The sequence below is a fragment of the Panthera pardus genome, unplaced genomic scaffold (genome assembly GCF_024362965.1).
Source record: "Panthera pardus isolate Hobbes unplaced genomic scaffold, ASM2436296v1 HiC_scaffold_2, whole genome shotgun sequence".
Taxonomy (NCBI): domain Eukaryota; kingdom Metazoa; phylum Chordata; class Mammalia; order Carnivora; family Felidae; genus Panthera; species Panthera pardus.
In genome coordinates, this window is record NW_026526765.1 from 32,794,013 (window position 1) to 32,815,800 (window position 21,788).

Sequence of the window (21,788 nt, forward strand, 5' to 3'; positions counted from 1 at the left end):
GACTTGCAGGCCTCTTCCCAATTCAGCTCTCAGAGAACTGCAAGCTAAGCTAATACCCTCAAGGAAATTGGAACATTGCTTCCAGAGCAACCCTCTGATCTAAGGAAAACTATTTGAAATTACTGGTATTTGGTGCACCCTAACAAAATGGACAGATCCCTACCTATTCCACCTATGGGAAGGCTCACCAATCATTAAGTTCCACCTACATGAGCTTGGCATTTAGTACCTCACTCAAATATAAGTGGACAACCAAGAATCACCAGATATCTGAGGAAGGGAATTTACAAAAGACAGAGACCAATAAAATGAACAGGAAAAAAAAAAAAAAAAAAAAAAAGAACAGGGAGCACAAAAGGTACAGTAACAATGCAGGGAACAGAGGAAAACTTAAATAATAAATAAATAAATAAATAAATAAATAAATAAATAAATAAATAACTAAGTAAGTAACAACTGTCGACTCTTAGCTACAGAGAACAAACTGATGGTTACCAGAGGTGGGAGGAATGGGTGAAAGTGTGATGGGGATTAAGAGTACACTTATGTTGAGCACTGATTAAGTAAGGTACAGAATTGTTGAATCACTGTATTTTACACCTGAAACAAATATAACACTGCATGTTAACTACATTGGAATTAAAATTAAAACCTTAAAAAAAAACAACTAATTATTATCCTTAGACAGATAAGGTTATTATATCTGTGGAGCAGAACTGGCTATTTAAAAAAGAAAATTTCAGAGGCGCCTAGATGGCTCAGTCAGTTAAGCGTCCAAGTCTTGATTTCAGCTCAGGTCAAGATCTCACTCATCAGGCTCCATGAAACCTGCTTAGGATTCTCTCTCTCCCTCTCTCTCTCTGCCCCTCCCACATGTGCATACCTGCACACTTGCTCTCTCTCTCAAAATAAATAAATAAACTTTTTAAAAAAATCTAAAGAAAAAAGAAAATTTCAGAAAACAAGATCTTTGAAATAGAAAATATGACAGCTGAAATTTAAAATTTTTTAAATGTTTATTTATTTTTGAGAGAGAGGCAGAGACACAGCGTGAGTGGGGGAGGGGCAGAGAGAGACACAATCAGAAGCAGGCTCCAGGCTCTGAGCTATCAGCACAAAGTCCGATGTGGGGCTCAAACTAACCAGCTACAAGACCATGACCTGAGCCAAAGTCGGACACAACTGACTGAGCCACTCAGGCACCCCAACAGCTGAAATTTTAATATACCACAGAAGAAAAATGACCAAGAAATGACAAATGGAAAAGATAAGAAAACAAGATACCAATCCAACTTGTGCCTGTTTCCATTTTTCCAGGCATAGCATAGCATGGGGGGAGGGGGTACACTGTATAGAGAAGTGGAATACCTGAAAATTGAAATGAACCATGTTAAAAAATGGTAAAATCAAAATTAACTTGGTTAATGAGTTTGATTTTGATGAAAGTAAATAGATATGCTACATAGAACAAATGAGTGAATGATATAAAGAACTTTAGATTGAGAGGGAAAAAAAAATGGCTTCTCACTGCTAGACACAGCTCTTCTAGAAAGAGGTTTTAGCCATACCACATAACCTGGGTATGAGAAAAACATGGGCAGGAGGGGCAGTGTTTACTTTTTATGTCCGTAACTTAAGAAACTGTTCAAAATATCTTCTAAAGTTCCTTCCAACTCTAAATTCTTTAAGTCTAATTCCTACCTCCTTCATGGAGCCTGTTCTTACTACTCCAGGTACATCAGATTTCTGAAACCAAAAAGTGAATGCAATTTAAATGTGGCTAGGGTTGACTAGCAAGGCCTAGATCTTTAATATGTTTTGTAAGGATTAAATATATACTTCAAGATATATATTACAAGTATTTGTATACCCCAAAAGCATGAGTTGGAGGATCATGAGTTCTGGGGTCTCAATCCAATTCTGTCATTAATAAATCATGTGACCTTGAGTAAATCTATAAATCGTGAGTCTCAGCTTCCACTTCCATGTAAGTAGACTAAGGAAATAGTCTTTAAGGTCTTTTCTAACTCTAAATCGTCTATGATTCTAGACAAATATATGACTAAGGAAACTGGTTATTAAGTAGACCTCTTAACAAAATTGCTCTCTGACATCTTGAAGCTAGTAAGGAATAAGGGGAGTTACAAAATATATACAGGATTAAATCAGAACTGCTTACCCTTCCATTTTTACAGATATAATCAAATAGCTCTCCTCCTGAGACATATTCCATCACCATGAAAATATCAGATGGTGTACTGATGACCTGGTACCTGGTGAGAGAAAACATTTATCTACCAATATTAAAACATGTATATTCATCATTCAGTAAATATTTACTAAGTGCCTATAATATAGCAGGCACTGTGCTAGAATCCGGGAAAAGCTGCAGGGAACAAAACAAATTCTCTGCCTTCATGGAGTTCATGTTCCAGGAGCCAGGAAACAGACACTAAATAAATAAGCAATATCTCAGGTGGTAGAACTTGCTATGAAGAGAAATAAAACAAACTACGAGGAACCTCTCACACAGGGCATTTAAGGAAGGACTACTGTCCAATAAAGTAACATTTGAGCAGAACCTGATGGAAGGGAGCAAACCATACCACAATCTAGGAAGAAGGTGAGCCAGCAAGTGCAAAGGCCCCAAGGTACAAGTCTGTCTGGCATGTTTGAGGAATGGTAAGACGGCTAGAGCAGAGTGAGCTGGCAGAAAGAAATAGGATGTGGACTCAAAAAGCTAACTGGAGACCAGAGGACAGAACCTTACAAACCACGATGAGGCCTGACTTCTACTCTAAGGGAGATGCAAAGCTATTAAAGGTTTTAAGCAAAGTAGTCATGTGATCTGATCTCTTAAAAAGGAAACTTTAATTTATGGCAACAACATGAAGAACTGATGGGATGGCAAACGTGGAAGCAATAGTCTACTGCAGGAGTCTGTGACAGAGATGACAGTGGCTCAAACTAGGCTGATGGTAATGAAGGAATTGAGGAACACTCGGATTCTAGATAGATTTTGAAGAAAGAAATGGAATGGATGACAGGAAGTTCAGGATGGTTCCTAAGTCTCTGCCCTAAGGAACTGGATATTCACAGAGGGTGACAGCTGTGGGAAGAGCAGGCTTGGTGGAGGGTAACAGAAAGTTCAGCTCTAGCATCCCCATGGGGATGTGAAGTACGCAGTGAGTGAGGGATCTGGAGTTAGGGGAAGAGGTAACAAAGCAGGAGATGTGTATGGAGAAATCATCAGCATATGGACAGCACTTAAAACTACAGCACCTCAGCAAATGAGAAGAGAGGAGAGTGAAACAAATTTTGAGTCAGCTCATTCAGTACAAAAGCTAAGCAGTTGTCACTGACAGCCCGCATGAGAAAACTGAGCAATAAGTAAATTATATGGAGACCCTACAATTGGCCACTGTAAAACAACCATAATATCACTGCCCTTCTGAAATACTGGAGTCCTAAAATTTTATCGGTCATTATTTGTTTTCTCAGATATAAGCAGTACAGGGGAACACCCTTTCTACTGGCTAAGTGACATCATGTGGAAATTTGGATGTCAAGAGTTTTTACTAGCAAATCATTGTTGGTTCTACAGCAACAGGGACACAGAAAGTTATCTATCAGAAAGGCATGTCCAGGAGACAAGAAAGAATGAGAAAGGTAACAGCTGATAAGCACAAGGGCAAAACATGAACACAGGCTTAGGTGACCAAGAACAGGGTTAGATATAGATAAATACATGAATAGGCAAAAATCTTTAAATCTTGAGGGAAGATTCAAGAAATGTCAGTCATCCTTCTCACTTGTCAGAGTAAGTTGGTTAACAAAAATTATTTTAAAATGATATGACTACATTTCATACAATCAGTTCTTACAGTTTAATTATATGAGGATGCCTGAAAAGCTTGAGGTTCTGAATTTCTCTGCGGATTTTTCCTACCACATCAAGGCTTCGAATCTTCTGTCGATTGAGTATCTTCACAGCAACTTTGTGCCCAGTCAATTCATGTTTGCCAACTGTAGGAGAAATAATTTTACCAGTTAGTGCCAGGCTTGATTAATAACATATTTACATGTATTCGAAGAGTTTGCACTCTCAGAAAATACTGAGCAAATTTAAGTTCCTTTCAATTCTACCTGATTTGCCTCTAAATGTTGTTTACATGTTCAAGAGTGATTAAGTGGGAGAATACATAAGAAACTGGCAACAGTGGTTTCTTCCAGAAAGGAAAACTGGAAAGCTAACACAGAGAGAAAGAAGAGACTTCCTTTTTGTTATATACTTTTTTGCACTTTTAAATTCTGATTTTTTAATTCTTAAGCTATCATACATACAACTTGAACTTTAAAAAAAAAAAAACTGAACTTTTTGCTTTTGGTGAACAGTTCTATGAAGTTGAACATATAGTAACTGGTAAAGCCACCATTAGAATCAAATACAGAATAGTTCTACCATCCCCCAAAATGCCCTCATGCCACAAACACACTCCCCCTCCCTCTCCATAACCCCTTGAACCATTCAAATTTCAGTTCATGAGCATGCCATTTCTATTTTTAAGAATAAAATTTAAAAAAAATGTTAATGTTTTTATTTTTGAGAGAGAGAGAAAGTGTGCACAGGGGCGGGGCAGAGAGAGAGAGGGAGACACAGAATTTGAAGCAGGCTCCAGGCTCAGAGCTGTCCGCACAGAGCCCAACACAGGGCTCAAACTCATAAACCATGAGATCATGACCTGAGCCAAAGTTGGACGCTTAACCAACTGAGCTACCCAAGTGCCCCAAGAATAAAAAATTTCAGTGATTTTCTTTCAATTCTGAATGCTATGCCCAGATAATCAATGGTAATAATAGGATTTAGTCTCCAAAATTTTAGCTTTTATTTACCCTTTCCCTAGAACCTACTAGAGAATATATATTCTATCAAAATTAGGAAGAAAATGAAGAAAGATAATATCCACTAAAGAAGGGATCAAATATAGGAGAAAAACTAAGAGATCTCCAATATGGTAATGAAGCAAAGTCCTAGGTAACAGATGTGTAGAAGGCCTAGAGGCAACAAATCCAGACAGAAATGTGACAGAGGAGCCAAGATTGGGGGGGGGGGGGGGGGGGGAGGGGAGGGGGCAGATAAATTATTTTATAGGTTTGAAAGTTTGGAATGCTGTATTGAGAGAGATTTTACAAAAGCATTTGAAGATACAGGAAATTTAGCCTCAGGTTTAAAGAAAACTAAGAAAATGGACAAACCAAGGTTAACTTAATAACTCCAGGAAAAATGAAAAGTAATGTAAGAAAATATAGTCACAGGGCACCTGGGTGGCTCACTTGAGCATCCAACTCTTGATATCAGCTCAGGTCATGATCTTGGGGTCATAAGATCAAGCCCCACAAGGGACTCCACACCGAGCATGAAAACTGCTTGGGATTCTCTGTCTCCCTCTCTCTCTCTACCAGCCCCCTCTCAAAATAAATGAACATTTAAAAAATATATATAGTCACAGTATTGCCTTGGCAATAGTTTTTACACAGTCACAATTATGAAATGCTAAATGTAGGGTTTTTTAATTATGATATAATTTTTACACAGTTTTTACACAGTCACAATTATGAAATGCTAAATGTAGGGTTTTTTAACTATGATATAATTATTAGGAGAATGAGGGTGTAGAGGAAAAGGTGTAAGAGAACTGAAATCCATATCTATTCTAACAGAAACTCAACAACAACAATAAAAATCTGACAAGAATTAAGAAATAGTTTGTACACATGCATGGATCAATTTGAAATATGGAGGTTTAAAAAAAAACAACCTAGAGATAAATACAAGAAAAAACAGCTAAGAGTTGAGAGTGTGGGTAAGGAATTGTTTTATAAATACACCTCTTAGCACTATTTGACTTTTTGAAATATACATGTATCAATTTTTTTTTTAATAAGTGGTTTAGGGTTTTAGCTTTTTAGGAAGAAAATGCTGTCTTCTAAAGTAGAACATAGTTTGTAAGACCAAGACCAATAGCTGAGAGCTTTCCCTGGTGATCTTGGTAATTACCAACTGAAAGGCAAAGGTAATGATAAATAAGAAATTCCTTCTTAGTTATTTATGTATGTTATGTGCTGAATTGTGTCTCCCCCCGAAATTCATGTTGGAACCCTCCCTCTCAGAATGTGACAGTACGTGGAAATAGGGCCTGTAAAAAAGTGACTGTTGAAATAGATCAGGTAGGTCTGAATACCCCCTGACTGGTGTATCTTTATAAGAGTAAATCTGTACACAGAGAGAGAGAGAGAGAGCAGGGGTTCACACGGGAAACCCTGGGAGGACACAGGGAAGAGGCAGCCATCTGCAAGCTAAGGAGAAAGCCTCAGAAGGTATCAACCCTTCTGAAACCTTGATCTCCAATGTTTAGCCTCCAGACTGTAAGAAAATAAACTGCTGTTCAAGCCATTCTGGCTGAGGTATTTTGTTATGGCAGCCCTTAGCAGGTAATTATGATACTTTTTATCATTTCCAAGTTGAAAACTCAATATTGATAATTTAAACTTCTTGTGTTTAGGGGTGCCTGGGTGGCAGTCGGTCAAACATCTGACTCTCGATTTCAGCTCAGGTTGTGATCTCAAGATCGTGGGATCGAGCCCCACCTTGGGTTCTGCACTGACAGCATGGAGCCTGCTTGGGATTCTCTCTCTCCCTCTCTCACTCTGCCTCTCCCCTGCTCATGCATGCACACATGAGCGTGTGTTCTCTCTCTCAAACTAAATAAGTTTTTTTAAAAAAGATTTAAACTTCTTGTGTTTAAAACATTATTTTAAACAAAGACTTTTTCTCACTATTCCAATCTAAATAGGCTTTCCTGCTTGATCTGGGATTTGGGATGGAGTTGAGCTTGCCCACCCTTTAGAAACCCTCAAGGATTATGAACCACTGCATGTTTTTAAGCAGGGGAGCAACAAGATAATTAAATTAGCTTTCTAAAGACAAAACTCACTGATTGCTCCTCACTTAATAGGTGCTCTTGGTGACTTAACAATAAAATTTTAGAACTAAAGAGAACTTTACAGATCATCTAGTCCAATGGTTTTCAATAATTCAACATCTTCCCCCCACCAGGCCAACCAAGACAATGAGTGATGGGCTTCTCTGCCCCCCACGCTCCCTTCAGTTGAGAAGGTCAGGGGATGGGGTAGTTTCTAATTACTTCGAATTTTTTTAAGCATTTGCTATTTTCCTTAAATGTTTTAATTAATAATATTAAATCCAAGGTAAGTTATACAGGTATTTCACACTTGCAGAAAAAAGCATTAAGACTCCAAGAAAACTGTTTAAGTCACAGTAAGTCTCAATCCTTCTCAAAAATACAATTTATCACCTAAATTCACCTCCTACTTTGTCCAGATTCTTTAACCTGCACAATACCTCTGGAATGTACATCTTCCCAGCAAGTGAACAAATATACAACTGCAACATAGTCTACCCTAACCCAAAGCATTATCACAGAATCAAAAATGCCAGTTTCAAACTACTACAATGTAAATGGAATCTCTAAATTTTCTTATAACCACCATTTGTATAGCTTGACTAATCTCAAAACCACCCACGGCTAAGAAAATATAGAACTTTCCTGAAAGATGGTAGAATAGGAATACACTGGACATACTTCCATCAAAAACTAATTAAAATACACATGAAATCAGTAACAAAGAAAAACCTATAATCACAGCTGAAATGGGACTGAAAATTGGAAGCACATTCTAATTTTGGATAAGGCTTTCTCCAATCTCCTACACCAATCAGATGTGATTAAGTGCAGTCAAATTGACTGTTAAACCCTAATTCAGGAAGTATCTTAGTGTGTTGAGACCTAGTTTATTGATACCTGAAGTAGTAATCTCATCTGTCTGAACTACCCCCAAAATCTCCAAGCAATGGCTTAGTAGAAACTCTCTCCCATTAACTGCATAGCTGAAACAGGACTGGGAAATAGCCACAATACTGGATACTACTGGCAGACTCTGAATCAGAAGGAATGTTAAAGCAGAATCCATTTGGGACTGAACTCCCAATTCATCACAAATCAACCAGTCTCCTCTCATAGGATACCCTGCTCAACCTAATCTCAACCCAGATTAACTATGCAACAACAGAGTCTTTTTTTTTTTTTTTTTTTTTTTTTAAAGAGAGCATGCACAAAGTAGAGGGGCTGAGGAAGACAGGGAGAGAATCTTAAGCAGACTTCACACTCAGTATGGAACCTGACGCAAGGCTTGATCCCATGTCAGGGATCCCATGACCCTGGGATCATGACCTGAGCCAAAATCAAGAGTAGGTCACTCAACCAACTGAGCCACCCAGGCACCCAAAAAACAATGGGTCTTATCAAAACTCCAGATGTGCATTCTATCATTAAAGAAGGAACTGCAATAGAGACTCAAAGTATTCTTTCAAATTCATTTCATGTACTGAACATCTGCTACATACCAGTTAACATTGCCACAGAAAACAGAACTGACCAAAAGCAACCTGGGTCCCTGGGACCTTCCTGGCCTCTGAAGATGACCAAAATAACTGTAAGGTAGGAAAAACCAAAAAGTTTTTTAAAGTACAAAAGAATAAAGCAAGAAGAACAGACATTAATTAAAACATGAACATTTAAAACATGAACCCAAGAATACATGAATGTTGTAGAAAAAATGAACTATCACAAGGTGATAAGAAATACAGAAGTTACAGAGCATCTGGCTGGCTCAGTCAGTAGAGCATGCGCCTCTTGATCTCAGGGTTGTAAGTTCGAACCCACATTGGGTGTAGAAATTACTCAAACATTTATGTTTACATTATTTTAAAAGATTTTAATCTTTTAAGGAGTGCCTGGGTGGCTCAGTCAGTTAAGCGTCCTACTCTCCATCTCAGATCAGGTCTTGATCTCAGGGTTTTAAGTTCAAGCCCTGCACTGGGCTCTGCACTGGGCGTTAAGCCCATTTAAAAAAAATAAAAATAAAGGGGCACCTAGGTGTCTCAGTCAGTTAAGCGTCTTACTTCAGCTCAGGTCATGATCTCACAGTTTGCAGGTTGGAACTCCACCTTGGGCTCTGTGCTGACAGCTCAGAGCCTGGAGCCTGCTTCAGACTGTGTCTCCCTCTCTCTCTGTTCCTCCACCGAGACATTCTGTCTCTCTATCTCTCAAAAACAAATATTTTTAAAAAATTTTAATAAATAAAATAAAATATTTTAAACAAAAAAGGAAATATAAGAGGAAGAGCAGAGCAAGATGAATTTTACAACAATTAGAAAGCAGTAAGTTGTAAAAATATGAGAAAATTTTATTGTAAACATACCAAAAATTAGGAAGAAATCAAAATTAGCACTCAAAGGATGGATGCTGATAGACAAAGAACAGGAAATCAAGTGAAATTCAACTCATGAGTAATAGCGAGTAGAGAATAAATACTATTCCACCTATGAATAATAGAAGTCCCTCCCCAGTAAAAGAAGAGTAAGTAAACAGAACGAAATCAATAACCAAAGTACGACTAAAGACATTGTTCTAATACCTGAGCATTTCATCAAATTAGAGATTACTTAGAAGAAATAGAGGCATATCTTCATTTCTGAAACAACAGAAATCACAGAAGTATGACTGTACAAATAGTATTCAAACAAAAATTGAACAGTAACAGGGAGGAGAAAGGTGTCGTAACAGCCACTGTAGAGATCAAATTCAACCTCTCTGTCTCTCTCTCTCTCTCACACACACACACAGCTAAGTAAATAAGCAGGGTACATGATCAGTTTGTTTTTTTAAGGGAAAATTAGTGCACTAATTCCTTTTTCATGGCTGGCAAACCAATAGAAACATTTCAGGGGAAGAAAAAGACAGCTGATATACTAGACCGCATTAAGAGTGATTTTGGGGCACCTGGGTGGCTCAGTTGGTTAAGCGTCCGAGTTTGGCTCAGGTCATGATCTCACGGTTTGTGGGTCTGAGCCCTGCGTCAGGCTCTATGCTGATAACTCAGAACCTGGAGCCTGCTTGGGATTCTGGGTCTCCCTCTCTCTCTGCCCCTCCCCCACTCATGCTCTATCTCAAGAATGAACATTTAAAAAAAAATTTTTTTTTTTTAATTTTTTTTTCAACGTTTTTTATTTATTTTTGGGACAGAGAGAGACAGAGCATGAACGGGGGAGGGGCAGAGAGAGAGGGAGACACAGAATGGGAAACAGGCTCCAGGCTCCGAGCCATCAGCGCAGAGCCTGACGCGGGGCTCGAACTCACGGACCACGAGATCGTGACCTGGCTGAAGTCGGACGCTTAACCGACTGCGCCACCCAGGCGCCCCTAAAAAAAATTTTTTAAGAGAAAGAGTGATATATATTTTTTATATAGTTCCTCGGAATTTAACTTAGAATTAAGTACATTTTAACATGTACATAATTATTTTTATTATAGTGTTTTATTTAAGAAAAGACTAAATGACCAATTTTAGAGAACAGTTTAATACATTGTTATTCCAACTCTCTCTCAGAGGAAGACTATAGAAAATGTTCTTATAATCATGAAAAGAGCAAACAAAAACATATGTATTCTACATTGTCTACCTATACCAAAAATATTTCTATGTAAATGACAATGTGCCTGGAAATGCAAGCTGGTGCAGCCACTCTGGAAAACAGTATGGAGGTTCCTCAAAAAATTAAAAATAGAACTACCCTACGACCCAGCAACTGCACTACTAGGCATTTATCCAAGGGATACAGGTATGCTGTTTTGAAGGGGCACGTGCACCCCAATGTTTACAGCAGCACTACCAACAATAGCCAAAGTATGGAAAGAGCCCAAATGGCCATCGATGGATGAATGGATAAAGAAGATGTGGTATATATACACAATGGAGGATTACTCGGCAATCAAAAAAATGAAATCTTGCCATTTGCAACTACGTGGATGGAACTGGAGGGTATGATGCTAAGTGAAATTAGTCAGAGAAAGACAAAAATCATATGACTTCACTCATATGAGGAATTTAAGAGACAAAACAGATGGACACAAGGGAAGGGAAACAAAAATAATATAAAAACAGGGAGGGGGACAAAACCTAAGAGACTCTTAAATATGGAGAACAAACTGAGGCTTACTGGAGGGGTTGTGGGAGGCAGGGGTGGGCTAAATGGGTAGGGGGCATTAAGGAAGCTACTCCTGAAATCACTGTTTCACTATATGCTAACTAATTTGGATGTACATTTTAAAAAAGAAAAAAGAAAATTTAAAAAAAAGAAAATGATAATGTACCAAAATTAAAAGTTATTCTATAGTGGTTTTTTTTTCATATTTTACGTACTGTTTTATATTCTTTACAATTCAAAAATCCCAAAGGGAAGAAAAAAAAGAAAAAACGATGGGTGTTAGATTCACATTTTTCAGTAACAGGTTGAATGCCCCATTCTCCTTTCACATAAGAAGGCAGTCTGTGTACAAAGCATAGACTTTGTAGTCATGCAGACCTGGGTTCTGTGTATGAAGGTATTTACTAAATGTTTGACCTGGGAAAGTTAAGTAACTTCAACCTTCTATTCAGTTGTCTGTAAAAATAAGAATACCACATACACAAGGGTGACTATAAGGAATACATGAGGTAGGGTTTGTAAAGCACTTTCCAAAGTGTCCAGCACAGTAAATGCTTGATGAATAAATGGTGGCTATTACCATTTAGGGCTACTTATTTTCAATCGCTCCCAGACCTGCCCCCTCTACCTATCTAATCAGCTCTAAATTTTCTGGTTTAATCCACACACGGCCAATTATCTCAGCTCTTTGATTTGTGCCCCTTATCCACTTAGAGTCAGTAGCATCCCTTTAAGCACATAAGTGCTAAATAATTAATAGCTATGATTTCTATCCATCTAGCTCCCATCTTCATAAGCTTCAATTCCACCAACCTGCTCCATCCTTCCCCCTTCCATCAACCATCAATCCTGAGATTTCTAGCTTCCAAAGTTCGACCCTTTCCTGACTTTGGTTAATTTTCAACATATTAGTGCTAGACATATACACTTGGCACCAAGTCCTTGACGGTGATTTCACCTAATACCTAAAAACTATAGGAACGCTTATTCAGTCATAGAAGAGCGCAGAGTAATTTGACTCAGCTTAAATCACATTTTTGTAAACAAATACTATTTTTAAATATAAATCTAATTGATTTGCAACACATAACAATTTAATTAAGATACACAACTTAGTAATTAATAGGCATGATGACACAGCCACTTTGTGTCCAAACCTACTGACCCTCTAACTCTAACCAACTCTGGAAGACTGATACTATTAGCAACACTTGACAGGTAACTGAGGCACAGGAAGATGAAATAACTTGCCCAAAGGCCTATAGCTGGTGGTTAGTAAAATCAAAACATGAACCCAGATCTAGCTCAAAAACTTGTGCTTTCCCCAAAACAGTAAGTGAAATGTGATAACTTTTTAATTTTTTTATAAAGCTATTTTTAAATTTTTTTTAAATGTTTATGTATTGTTGAGAGACAGACAGAAAGACAGACTGTGAGCTGGGGAGGAACAGAGAGGGAGGGAGACACAGAATATGAAGCAGGCTCCAAGCTCTGAGCTGTGAGCACAGAGCCCGACGTGGGGCTCGAATCCAGGAACCGTCAGATCATGACCTGAGCCGAAGTCGGACACTTAACCAACTGAGCCATCCAGGTACCCCATGATAACTTTTTTAAAAAGATAATCCTTTTTTTAAATTTATTGTTTTATTTATTTTTGAGAGAGAGAGAGCGAGCATGAGCAGGGGAGGGGCAGAGAGAGAGAGGGAGGAAGACACAGAATCCTAAGCAGGCTCCAGGCTCTGAGCTGTCAGCACAGAGCCCGACGCAGGCTGGAATTCACAGACTGCAAGATCATGACCTGAGCTGAAGTCGGACGCTTAACCAACTGACCCACCCAAGCACCCCTAAAAAGATAATCCTAAAAGGGCATTACATAGTATAATAATACAGATACAGATATCCTTTTAATAAAGGATAAGTCTAAGAAGTGGAACATATCAGAGGAATCCTTAATTTATAGGCTCACAGTTTTGAAAAGAATAATAGACTGAATTCTCACATGCCAATAAGAGTTATTCTAAAACTTTGTTCATTAAGAAATAGTTGAGTACCACTCAACATGTCTCTGGAGGCAAGGGAAACAAAAGCAAAAATGAACTATTGGGACCTCATTAAAATAAAAAGCTTCTGCACAGCGAAGGAAACAATCAGCAAAACTAAAAGGCAACCAACGGAATGGGAGAAGACATTTCAAACGACATATCAGATGAAGGGTTAGTATCCAAAATCTGTAAAGAACTTCTCAAACTCAACACCCAAAAAACAAATAATCCAGTGAAGAAATGGGCAGAAGACATGAATAGACACTTCTATACAGAAGACATCCAGATGGCCAGCCAACACAAGAAAAAATGCTCAACATCACTCATCATCAGGGAAACACAAATCAAAACCACAATGAGATACCACCTCACACCAGTCAGAATGGCTAACATTAACAACTCAGTCAACAACAGATGTTGGCAAGGATGCAGAGAAAGAGGATCTCTTTTGCACTGCTGGTGGGAATGAAAACTGGTGCAACTACTCTGGAAAACAGTATGGAGGTTCCTCAAAAAATTAAAAATAGAACTACCCTACGACCCAGCAATTGCACTACTAGGTATTTATCCAAGGGATACAGATATGCTGTTTCGAAGGGACACGTGCACCCCCATGTTTATAGCAGCACTATCAACAAGAGCCAAAGTATGGAAAGAGCCCAAATGGCCATCGATGGATGAATGGATAAAGAAGATGTGGTATATTTGTACAATGGAGTATTACTCAGCAATCAGAAAGAATGAAATCTTGCCATTTGCAACTACGTAGATGGAACTGGAGGGTATTCTGCTAAGGGAAATTAGTCAGTCAGAGAAAGACAAAAATCGTATGACCTCACTCATCTGAGAACTTTAAGAGACAAAACAGATGAACGTAAGGGAAGGGAAGCAAAAATAATATAAAAACAGGGAAGGGGACAAAAACATAAGAGACTCATAAATACGGAGAACAAACTAAGGGTTGTGGGAGGGGGGATGGGCTAAATGGGTAAGGGGCATTAAGGAATCTACTCCTGAAATCATTGTTGCACTATATGATAACTAACTTGGAGGTAAATTTAAAAAATAAATAAAAAATTAAAAAAAGAAGAAATAGTTGAGTACCTGCACCTACTATGTGTCTGGCACCGCTCCTGTGATATTTTTCCTGTACTAGAAAATTAATTCAGTCTACCAAAAACCTGCCTCATCAATTTCAACATTTTAAGACAAGATACCAAGAACACACTTTATTCATTCTAGCAAACCAATTGAAAGTTTCTCAAAAACTGAGGCACCTGGGTGGCTCAGTCAGTTAAGCATCCAACTCTTGATTTTGGCTCAGGTCATGATCTCAGTTTGTAACATCAAGCCCCACGTTGGGCTCTGTGCTGACAGCAGGGAGCCTGCTTGGGATTCTTTCTGCCCCTCCCCTGCTCACAAGAGCACACGAACACGTGTGTGCTCGCTCACACGCGCACTCTCTCTCTCTCTCAAAATAAATAAATAAACATTGTTTTCAAAAAGTTTTAAAAAGTCTCTCAAACATTAAAGTATTATAAGGGAGAAACCAAGATCATAAAACCAAAAGCATATAAAATGGCAAGTGTAATGGGTTGAATAGTGCCCCTACAGCCCAGAATGTGATCTTATGTGGAAATAGGGTATTTGCAAATGTAATCAGGTGTGGATCTCAAAATGAAATCATCCTAGCTTTAAAGTGGGTTCTGTATTTAATGAATGTTGTCCTAAATAAGAAGAGAGAACACAGACACACCTACAGGAGGCCACTGGAAGACAAAGGCAGAGACTACAGTTTTGCTACCACAAGCTAAGAAACACCAGGAGCCACCAAAAGCTGGAAAAGGCAAGGAAAAGGTTCTCACCAAGAGCCTTCAGAAGGAGTATAACCCTACAAACCCCTTAATTTCGGACTTTAGGCCTCCAGAACTATGAAAGAATAAATTTCTGTTGTTCTAAACCACTCAGTTTGTGGTACTTTGTTACTGCAGCCCTAGGAAACGAATAGTTTTTTCTCATATTTGAAATTCACCATTAAAATTAACAAGTTAACAAAAGTAATCTTTTCTGAAAACAGGTTTTCTAATCTGTACTACACATGCCCAGAATTCTTAAATGGGATACACTGTACAAAATGAATGGGAACCAAGCAAATGTTCACCTTGTATGAGCGTCATTTACTCCCCTGTGCCTTCACACAGTGACATCTGTGGGAGTTAGCAGGATAGGACTTCTTACTCCTAGGCTATTTGTTCCAGCTCCATGGTTTTCTGCATTTTGAAGTTGTGTCCTCCCCTTCACAGCCTATCAGGAGTCAACTCTTACAGCCCCCTCTCCAATGTTCTAATTTGGGAATTTGAATTTTCTATAGGCTAGAAAAATCATAAAACTAAAATTATCACAATGAATTTTATGAAGTATGCCCTACAATATACTAGGACAGAAGACACATTTGGGACAGGATGTATGTTCTCCCTTTTGGGAAAGCACTATGAATATTAACACAATAATGGCTCTGAAGCACCGGGTAGAGAAACCAGTTAAACATTTTTAATCTGTCTTCTTTGGATACAGGCTTTTCCCTCTGAGGTTTTCAAATAATGTCCCAACACTGATGACTCAAATATTTTCTCTTTTAGAGTAGGCAATAGCCCTTCTGAATATTGTCTTTCTTCCTCTTTCTTCCCAGCAAAAGCTTGGTAATTTAAAGCTATGATACGGTAATCTGTTCTTTTCCTTAATTATGGGAACAAATATTTGCCTTGAACCCAATTACCAACAAACTTCAATATTAGAACTTCAGTAGCATAAAACTTTTGAAAATATAGTATATAACAGCTTAGGAAAAAAACACATTATCACATTTGAGCCTCACAACAAACCTATGATACAGGTAATTAGGAGGCTCTGAGCGATTATGTAATTCGATGAAGTAAAGCTATTATATGATCAAGTTGGGATAGGTCTTCTGACTCCGAGTCTTAAGACCTACGTATTCTACCATCTATCTCTGCAGAACTGGGAAAAAGGTTTGGCACGGTATCAAACTCTGAACTGCTTTCTCAAAACTAAGCAAAAGATTCTGCATTGACTAAACTCAGTTGCAGCCAAATTAACTGCTGCTACACAGTCAGTCAACGGTAACAAGCGGACCCTATTGTCGGCAAAATAGGCATCAAGTCAACCACACCCCCCTCCCAAAGCTCAAAATTTGCTCTTGAGACTGTCACTGCTTTCCAGTAGTTCTAAGATACCGTTTTTGAACAAAATGGAAACGGGTATTTCTGCCATGGAAGGCTTGTAGGCCACTCACAGCACAGGCTCCCAGAATTCACATCTCCCTCACACGAACAGCAGATTCGTCAACGATTAGCTACCAACTCTAAAATTCTAAGAGTCAGAAAATCTCGTATCTTAAAGCAGAAGGGAAATAATCCTAGAGAGGAGTGAGTTTTAAAAGGTGGAAATGTGAGAAAGGTAGGTTTTCTTAACAAAACACTTCAAGCATCCCAAACGGCAAACCAGATGTCCGCCATGTGCCACCCACCACCAGTCGGCCAACACAACACTGCAAAAATGCAAATGCAGGAGAAGCTCTGAACGCCTCCTCCTAGATCCCTTGCTCCTCTCCCCCTTCCCAGAGGTAACCACTACCTTGAATGTTTGTCTGCTCCACATACAGGAACACATAAACAATATTTTAACAATGTTTTCCCTATGTTTATTTCTACAAATTTTATACATTCTTTTCAAAACGTAATACCTGCATTAAACACTACAAAAGGATATACAGTGAAATGTCCCCCTGCTACCTAATGTAGCTGTTTTATGTGTATCTAATATAATGTAACTGACCAACTAATGTAACTGTTTTATGTGTATCTTTAAAGGAACACTCCACACATATGCAAGTAGTTACACTTAAATACCTTTTGGCTCCTGTTTTTTTATACACAAATGGTAGGTATACTATACACATTTGTTTGACTAGCCGTATTTCTCCCCCTAAAAATACACCTTAGAAATTGTTCCCGAAATTATATAAAGTCTCCTGCTTTTGTTTTTAACGTTTGCAGGATGTATCACTGCACAGCTGACCATAATTTAACTACTATCCTATTAGAAAAGTTACTTTCAACCTCTTGTATCTATAAACAATATATCAATGAATAACTCATTATTTCACACAGGAGTGTATCTATAAGATAAATTCCTAGAAGTTGAATTGGTGGGTTAACTTTAATAAACACTGTACCAATTTACTCGCATTAGGAATGTCTGAGTGTTTTTGCATGACTTTAAAATTTATATGGGGAGCCTGAGTGGCTCAGTCGGTAGAGCATCCAACTTAGGCTCAGGTCATGATCTCACAGTTCATGGGTTCAAGCCCCAAGTCGGGCTCTGTGCTGACAGCTAGGAGCCTGGAGCCTGCTTCGGATTCTGTGTCTCCCTCTCTGCCCCTCCTCTGCTCGTGCTCTCTCTCTCTCAAAAATAAACAAATACCCCCCAAAAAAGAATTTAAAAAAATTATATAAACAGCATGACTGTACATGTTCTTCTACTTCTTTGTTTTTTGTGGCCTACCCTTATAAACTTGAGATCTACCGATGCTGGTGTGTGTGTGTGTGTGTGTGTGTGTGTATATAGTTTTTTGTCCTTAAAGATTTTTTTTTAGTAAGCTCCATACCAATGTAGGGCCTTAAACTCATGACCCCAAGATTAAGAGTTACAGCAGACACACCCTCCTTAAATTTTTAAATAACTTCTACTGTGATTCATTCACAAAGTGAACAGTGGCCTATTTACCTGAAACTGCAGTTTTATGTAGAAAAATACCAACTTAATTAATAGATTATATGTATAAACAACTCATTTGCTAGAGACCACCTACACCACTAAAAAGACCATCTTCTCTTCTCTTGGAAAACTTAACAGAAAGTGCCATTTTAATTTACTGCAACAATAACATGACTGTGCTCATCTGTGCTTTTATAATGGTTGTACCTGGGGAAAAGTGAGTGGACTCTGTGCGGGAATGGAGACTAACACCTTGACAACCAGGAAAAAGAAAGAAAAAAAAGAGAACTTGGAAATAAAAAAGATAATTCAAGCGTAATCCCAAACCAACCCGAGTTGTCTGTTTAAACCTTCCCCTCAAAACGCTGGCATTAAGTTACCAAAGGACTTTTTTAGACTGTAATAAGAAACAAAATAATCACTGCAAATTCACAGTCCCTCTAAGCATGAAATATCATATCAGGAATTTTTCTGCATATCAGTATCACATCTTCTATTACATTCCTTTTCTATGTTAAATTTACCAAAGTGTATAACTAATTTTAAAAGCTGCATATACTCTGAATTAACTCCATTGAAATATATGGCTAATTGTAGCAGTCATAAAAATTCTTGTCAAATTAAGGCTAGTGAAAGTTGCCAACATCGCCACTGTCATAGGTTATTTCTGCCTGCTCCCTGAGCATCTAGGCCCCCTTTTCTTTCTCCTAACAATTAATACCCATTTCTGTGTAAAGTATTTATTCTGTCTCCCAATAAGTACTTCAGAAGAAGATAAGAAGATGCCCCCACCAAACACACACACACACACACACACACACACACACACACACACACACACATATCTAACAGTGGGCCACGGTCCTCCCAAGAGTAATGCGATCTCCCTTGCTGGTACCTACTTAGAAACACAAGCACCTGGCATCCCCGACCCCAGGGACTGTATGAGCCAATGAGACTCATGAGAGGTAGGCTGAGGTTTCCTTGCTTTGGAGAGAGAACACAGAAAGAGAGTGGCTCAGTCAGTTAAGCATCTGATTTCAGCTCAGATCATCATGATCTTATGGTTCGCGAGTTCGAGTCCTGCAATGCGTGAGCTTGAGCCCTGCTTCAGGTGCCCCGCTTTGGGTAAAAAAAAAAAATCACAGGCCCACTTCGGATGAGTCCTGCTTCTCTCTCTCTCTCTCTCTCTCTCTCTCTCTCTCCCCTCCTTTCTCTGCCCATCACTCATTTATGCCCACTCTCTCTCTTAAAAAAAAAAAAAAAAGAAAAGAAAAAAGCACTGGTTGAAGATTTTGACTAATATCAACTTATATATTTATGAACAAATTTAACCCTATCTATGAGACATGTGATTGTTTGACTAATACTGGCCTTTCTACATTTGGCCAATATTAGTCCATTTGGAGAGGCTGACTTGGACAGTATTTTGTACTTCAAGACAGGCACATGTGAGAGAGTGAAGGATAAAGAACAGCACTCACTGGAGGGATTCATGTTACAGCCACATCACAGATCAAATCCAGAACATGAACATTTTCCTCTTGCTTTCCTATCTGCCATGCCAAAAGCCATCTAGCAAATAAGAAAATGAGAACTGACGTTGCACAGTTCTACATTAGAATGATGAGCATCCTAATCCAAGCAGAGTACTGGGAGGAGTGAGGGTATCAAGACTATTTTGGGGCATTAATGACCATGTCTTACAAATACTTGAAAAGGAAAAGCAGTTTGCGATTGCTAACAAGTAAAGAAACAGCATAGCCCAAAATAAGTAACTTCAAGGGCACAGAGACATCTTACTGGCCTAATACAGACCCACCCTGATGGCTGTTGTTACCCTATTCTGGCATTTGCTTCTTACTTTCTTACATTGTTGGCCTTGCTGATTTTCATAAGAAGACTTAGGCAGTTGCTTCCCTGTGGGCTATACAGCAATTTTCCAGTTCTATGACTCAGAAAGGGCAAGAGAAGGAAGGGTTCTCCTCTTCCATCCCTAGATAAAATCAGAAAATGTTTATTTTAGCTCCGGTAAAGCAAGGCTCAGTTAGTTAATTCACTGCACAGACTTTCACAACTTTTTTTTTCTTTCAACTCAAATATTTACCAAGAGCTCAGTATATGCAAGTCACAGGTTATTATCTATCCAAAGCCAATGCATGAATTATATTTATCAGTTCCATGCTTTCTTCCTCTACCTCCCTAATAACAAAGTCAAATATTTTAAAGAAAAAAAAACTTATGTCTCACAAGGTTTGCAATTAAACTTTTTGTGCCATGGGCACCTGGGTGGCTCCATCAGTTAAGGGACTCACTCTTGATTCCACCTCAGGTCATGATGTCAGGTTTGCATGGAGCACGTGGCTCTGTACTGACAGCGTGGAGCCGGCTTAGGATTCTTTCTCTCCCCGTCTCTCTCTCTCTCTCTGCCCCTCAAAATAAATAAATAAACTTAAAAAGAAAAAACAAAACAAAACACTTTTTGTGCCAGAATTGGTGGGTTGGAGATCAAGTTTGTTATTTCCAGAATATTGTGCTGAAACACAAGGATAAGAGATTCCACTTTCCTTAAAAAAGTTCAAATGATGTGCACTAAGTTGTTAAAAATATCCTGTGCAAATAAATGGAAACGAACTACATTAATGAGCTAATAAATACTATCTGCAGGCAACATCTGCACTACCTACCAGGTTTGGCACACAGAGACTGCAAAACTGATAAATCAGAAACACTAAAGGCACGGAGTCTGCATTCAAAACATAAACCATGCATCGCAAATACAGGACCAGTTTATATTCATTAACTGCTTCGAAAAAAATTAGTCATCCTTCCGGACGAGATGGCCCTCTTTTTTGAATTCCGTAAGCTAAGCCCAAAGCAAGCTTAGCTGGGAGGGGGCGGGGGCGGAGGAAGGCGGGGAACGACACATTTCACACTTGAGAATCAGCCGGGGCAGGTAAGTCGAGAACCTCCTAAAGAGGACGGAAATACGGACAATACCGAGGACTCCCGGGGAAACGATGGGCCGGCCCTGAGCCCGGGGAGCACAGCCCCAACGAACAGGAGGCCCTCTCGCCCGGGCTCGGCGCCGAGACCCCGGCGCCTGCACCCAGCGCCAGACTGCCCCACCTGGGAAAGTTCGCACCTCCGCATCCCCGCCCCTCGCACGGGCGAGCCCCTCCGGCCGCGGCGCCGTCGCCATGGCGACCGGTCCCCTCCCCACCCCCACCCCGCCGGGGAGGGTCGCGCCGCAGTCCCGCGGCGGGGCCGCGGGCTCCGCTCCCGCTGGAGCCCGGACGGGGGCTGCCGAGCCCGGCAGAGGAGGAACGCCGGGGCGGGGGGAGGATGAAGAGGCGAGGAAGGCGGAAGTGGCCCGGATCGCGGGCCGGGGCCCGCCCTTGCGGCGGGGGTCCTCACCCTTCACTTTGCCGAAGGTGCCGACGCCCAGCGTGTCCCCCAGGATGTAGTGGCCGATCTTCACCCGCCCGTCGTGTTTCTGCTTCTCGGCTGTCGCCATCTTTCTCCAGGAACTGAGTCTGCGCATGGCGCCGCGGGAGGGGGCGGAGGGGGCGGGCAGGGCCGCGCCGGGGGCGGGCGGGGCGGGGGGTGGGGACGCGGGAGGGCAGCCGCGCCGCGGGGCCGCCACCCAGCGCCGCCCGCCGGGTCCCCGCCGCCGGCCGTCGGGCACAGACGCTCCCCCTGGCGGGGCGGGCGGGGGTCGCTGCGAGGGCCGCCGGGACCCCCTGCCTCGCGCGGCTTCGTTTGGGCCTGGGGCGCCCGCCCACCTGCGCGCGGGCGAGGGCCTCCTGAGCTGCAGGGGC

The 21,788-nt window shown here is 40.2% G+C and overlaps 1 protein-coding gene across 6 annotated transcripts in view; it reads right to left on the reverse strand.

Moving 5' to 3' along the window:
- Nucleotides 1-21,788, reverse strand: part of PRKAA1 (protein kinase AMP-activated catalytic subunit alpha 1) — a 45,761-nt gene that overhangs the window by 15,175 nt on the left and 8,798 nt on the right. Inside the window, exons 1-4 of one of the 6 annotated variants that reach the window (XM_019464234.2) lie at nt 21,385-21,528; nt 3,885-4,026; nt 2,180-2,273; nt 1,702-1,746 (exon numbers count right to left, since the gene is read on the reverse strand). In XM_019464234.2, coding sequence (XP_019319779.1) covers nt 1,702-1,746; nt 2,180-2,273; nt 3,885-4,026; nt 21,385-21,511 — 408 coding nt within the window. In that variant the 5' untranslated portion in view covers nt 21,512-21,528. Of the gene's footprint in view, nt 1-1,701; nt 1,747-2,179; nt 2,274-3,884; nt 4,027-19,451; nt 19,535-21,384; nt 21,545-21,788 lie in introns of those variants that run through there. The other 5 variants (XM_053906951.1, XM_053906952.1, XM_019464235.2 and 2 more) reach the window with 5 other exon arrangements.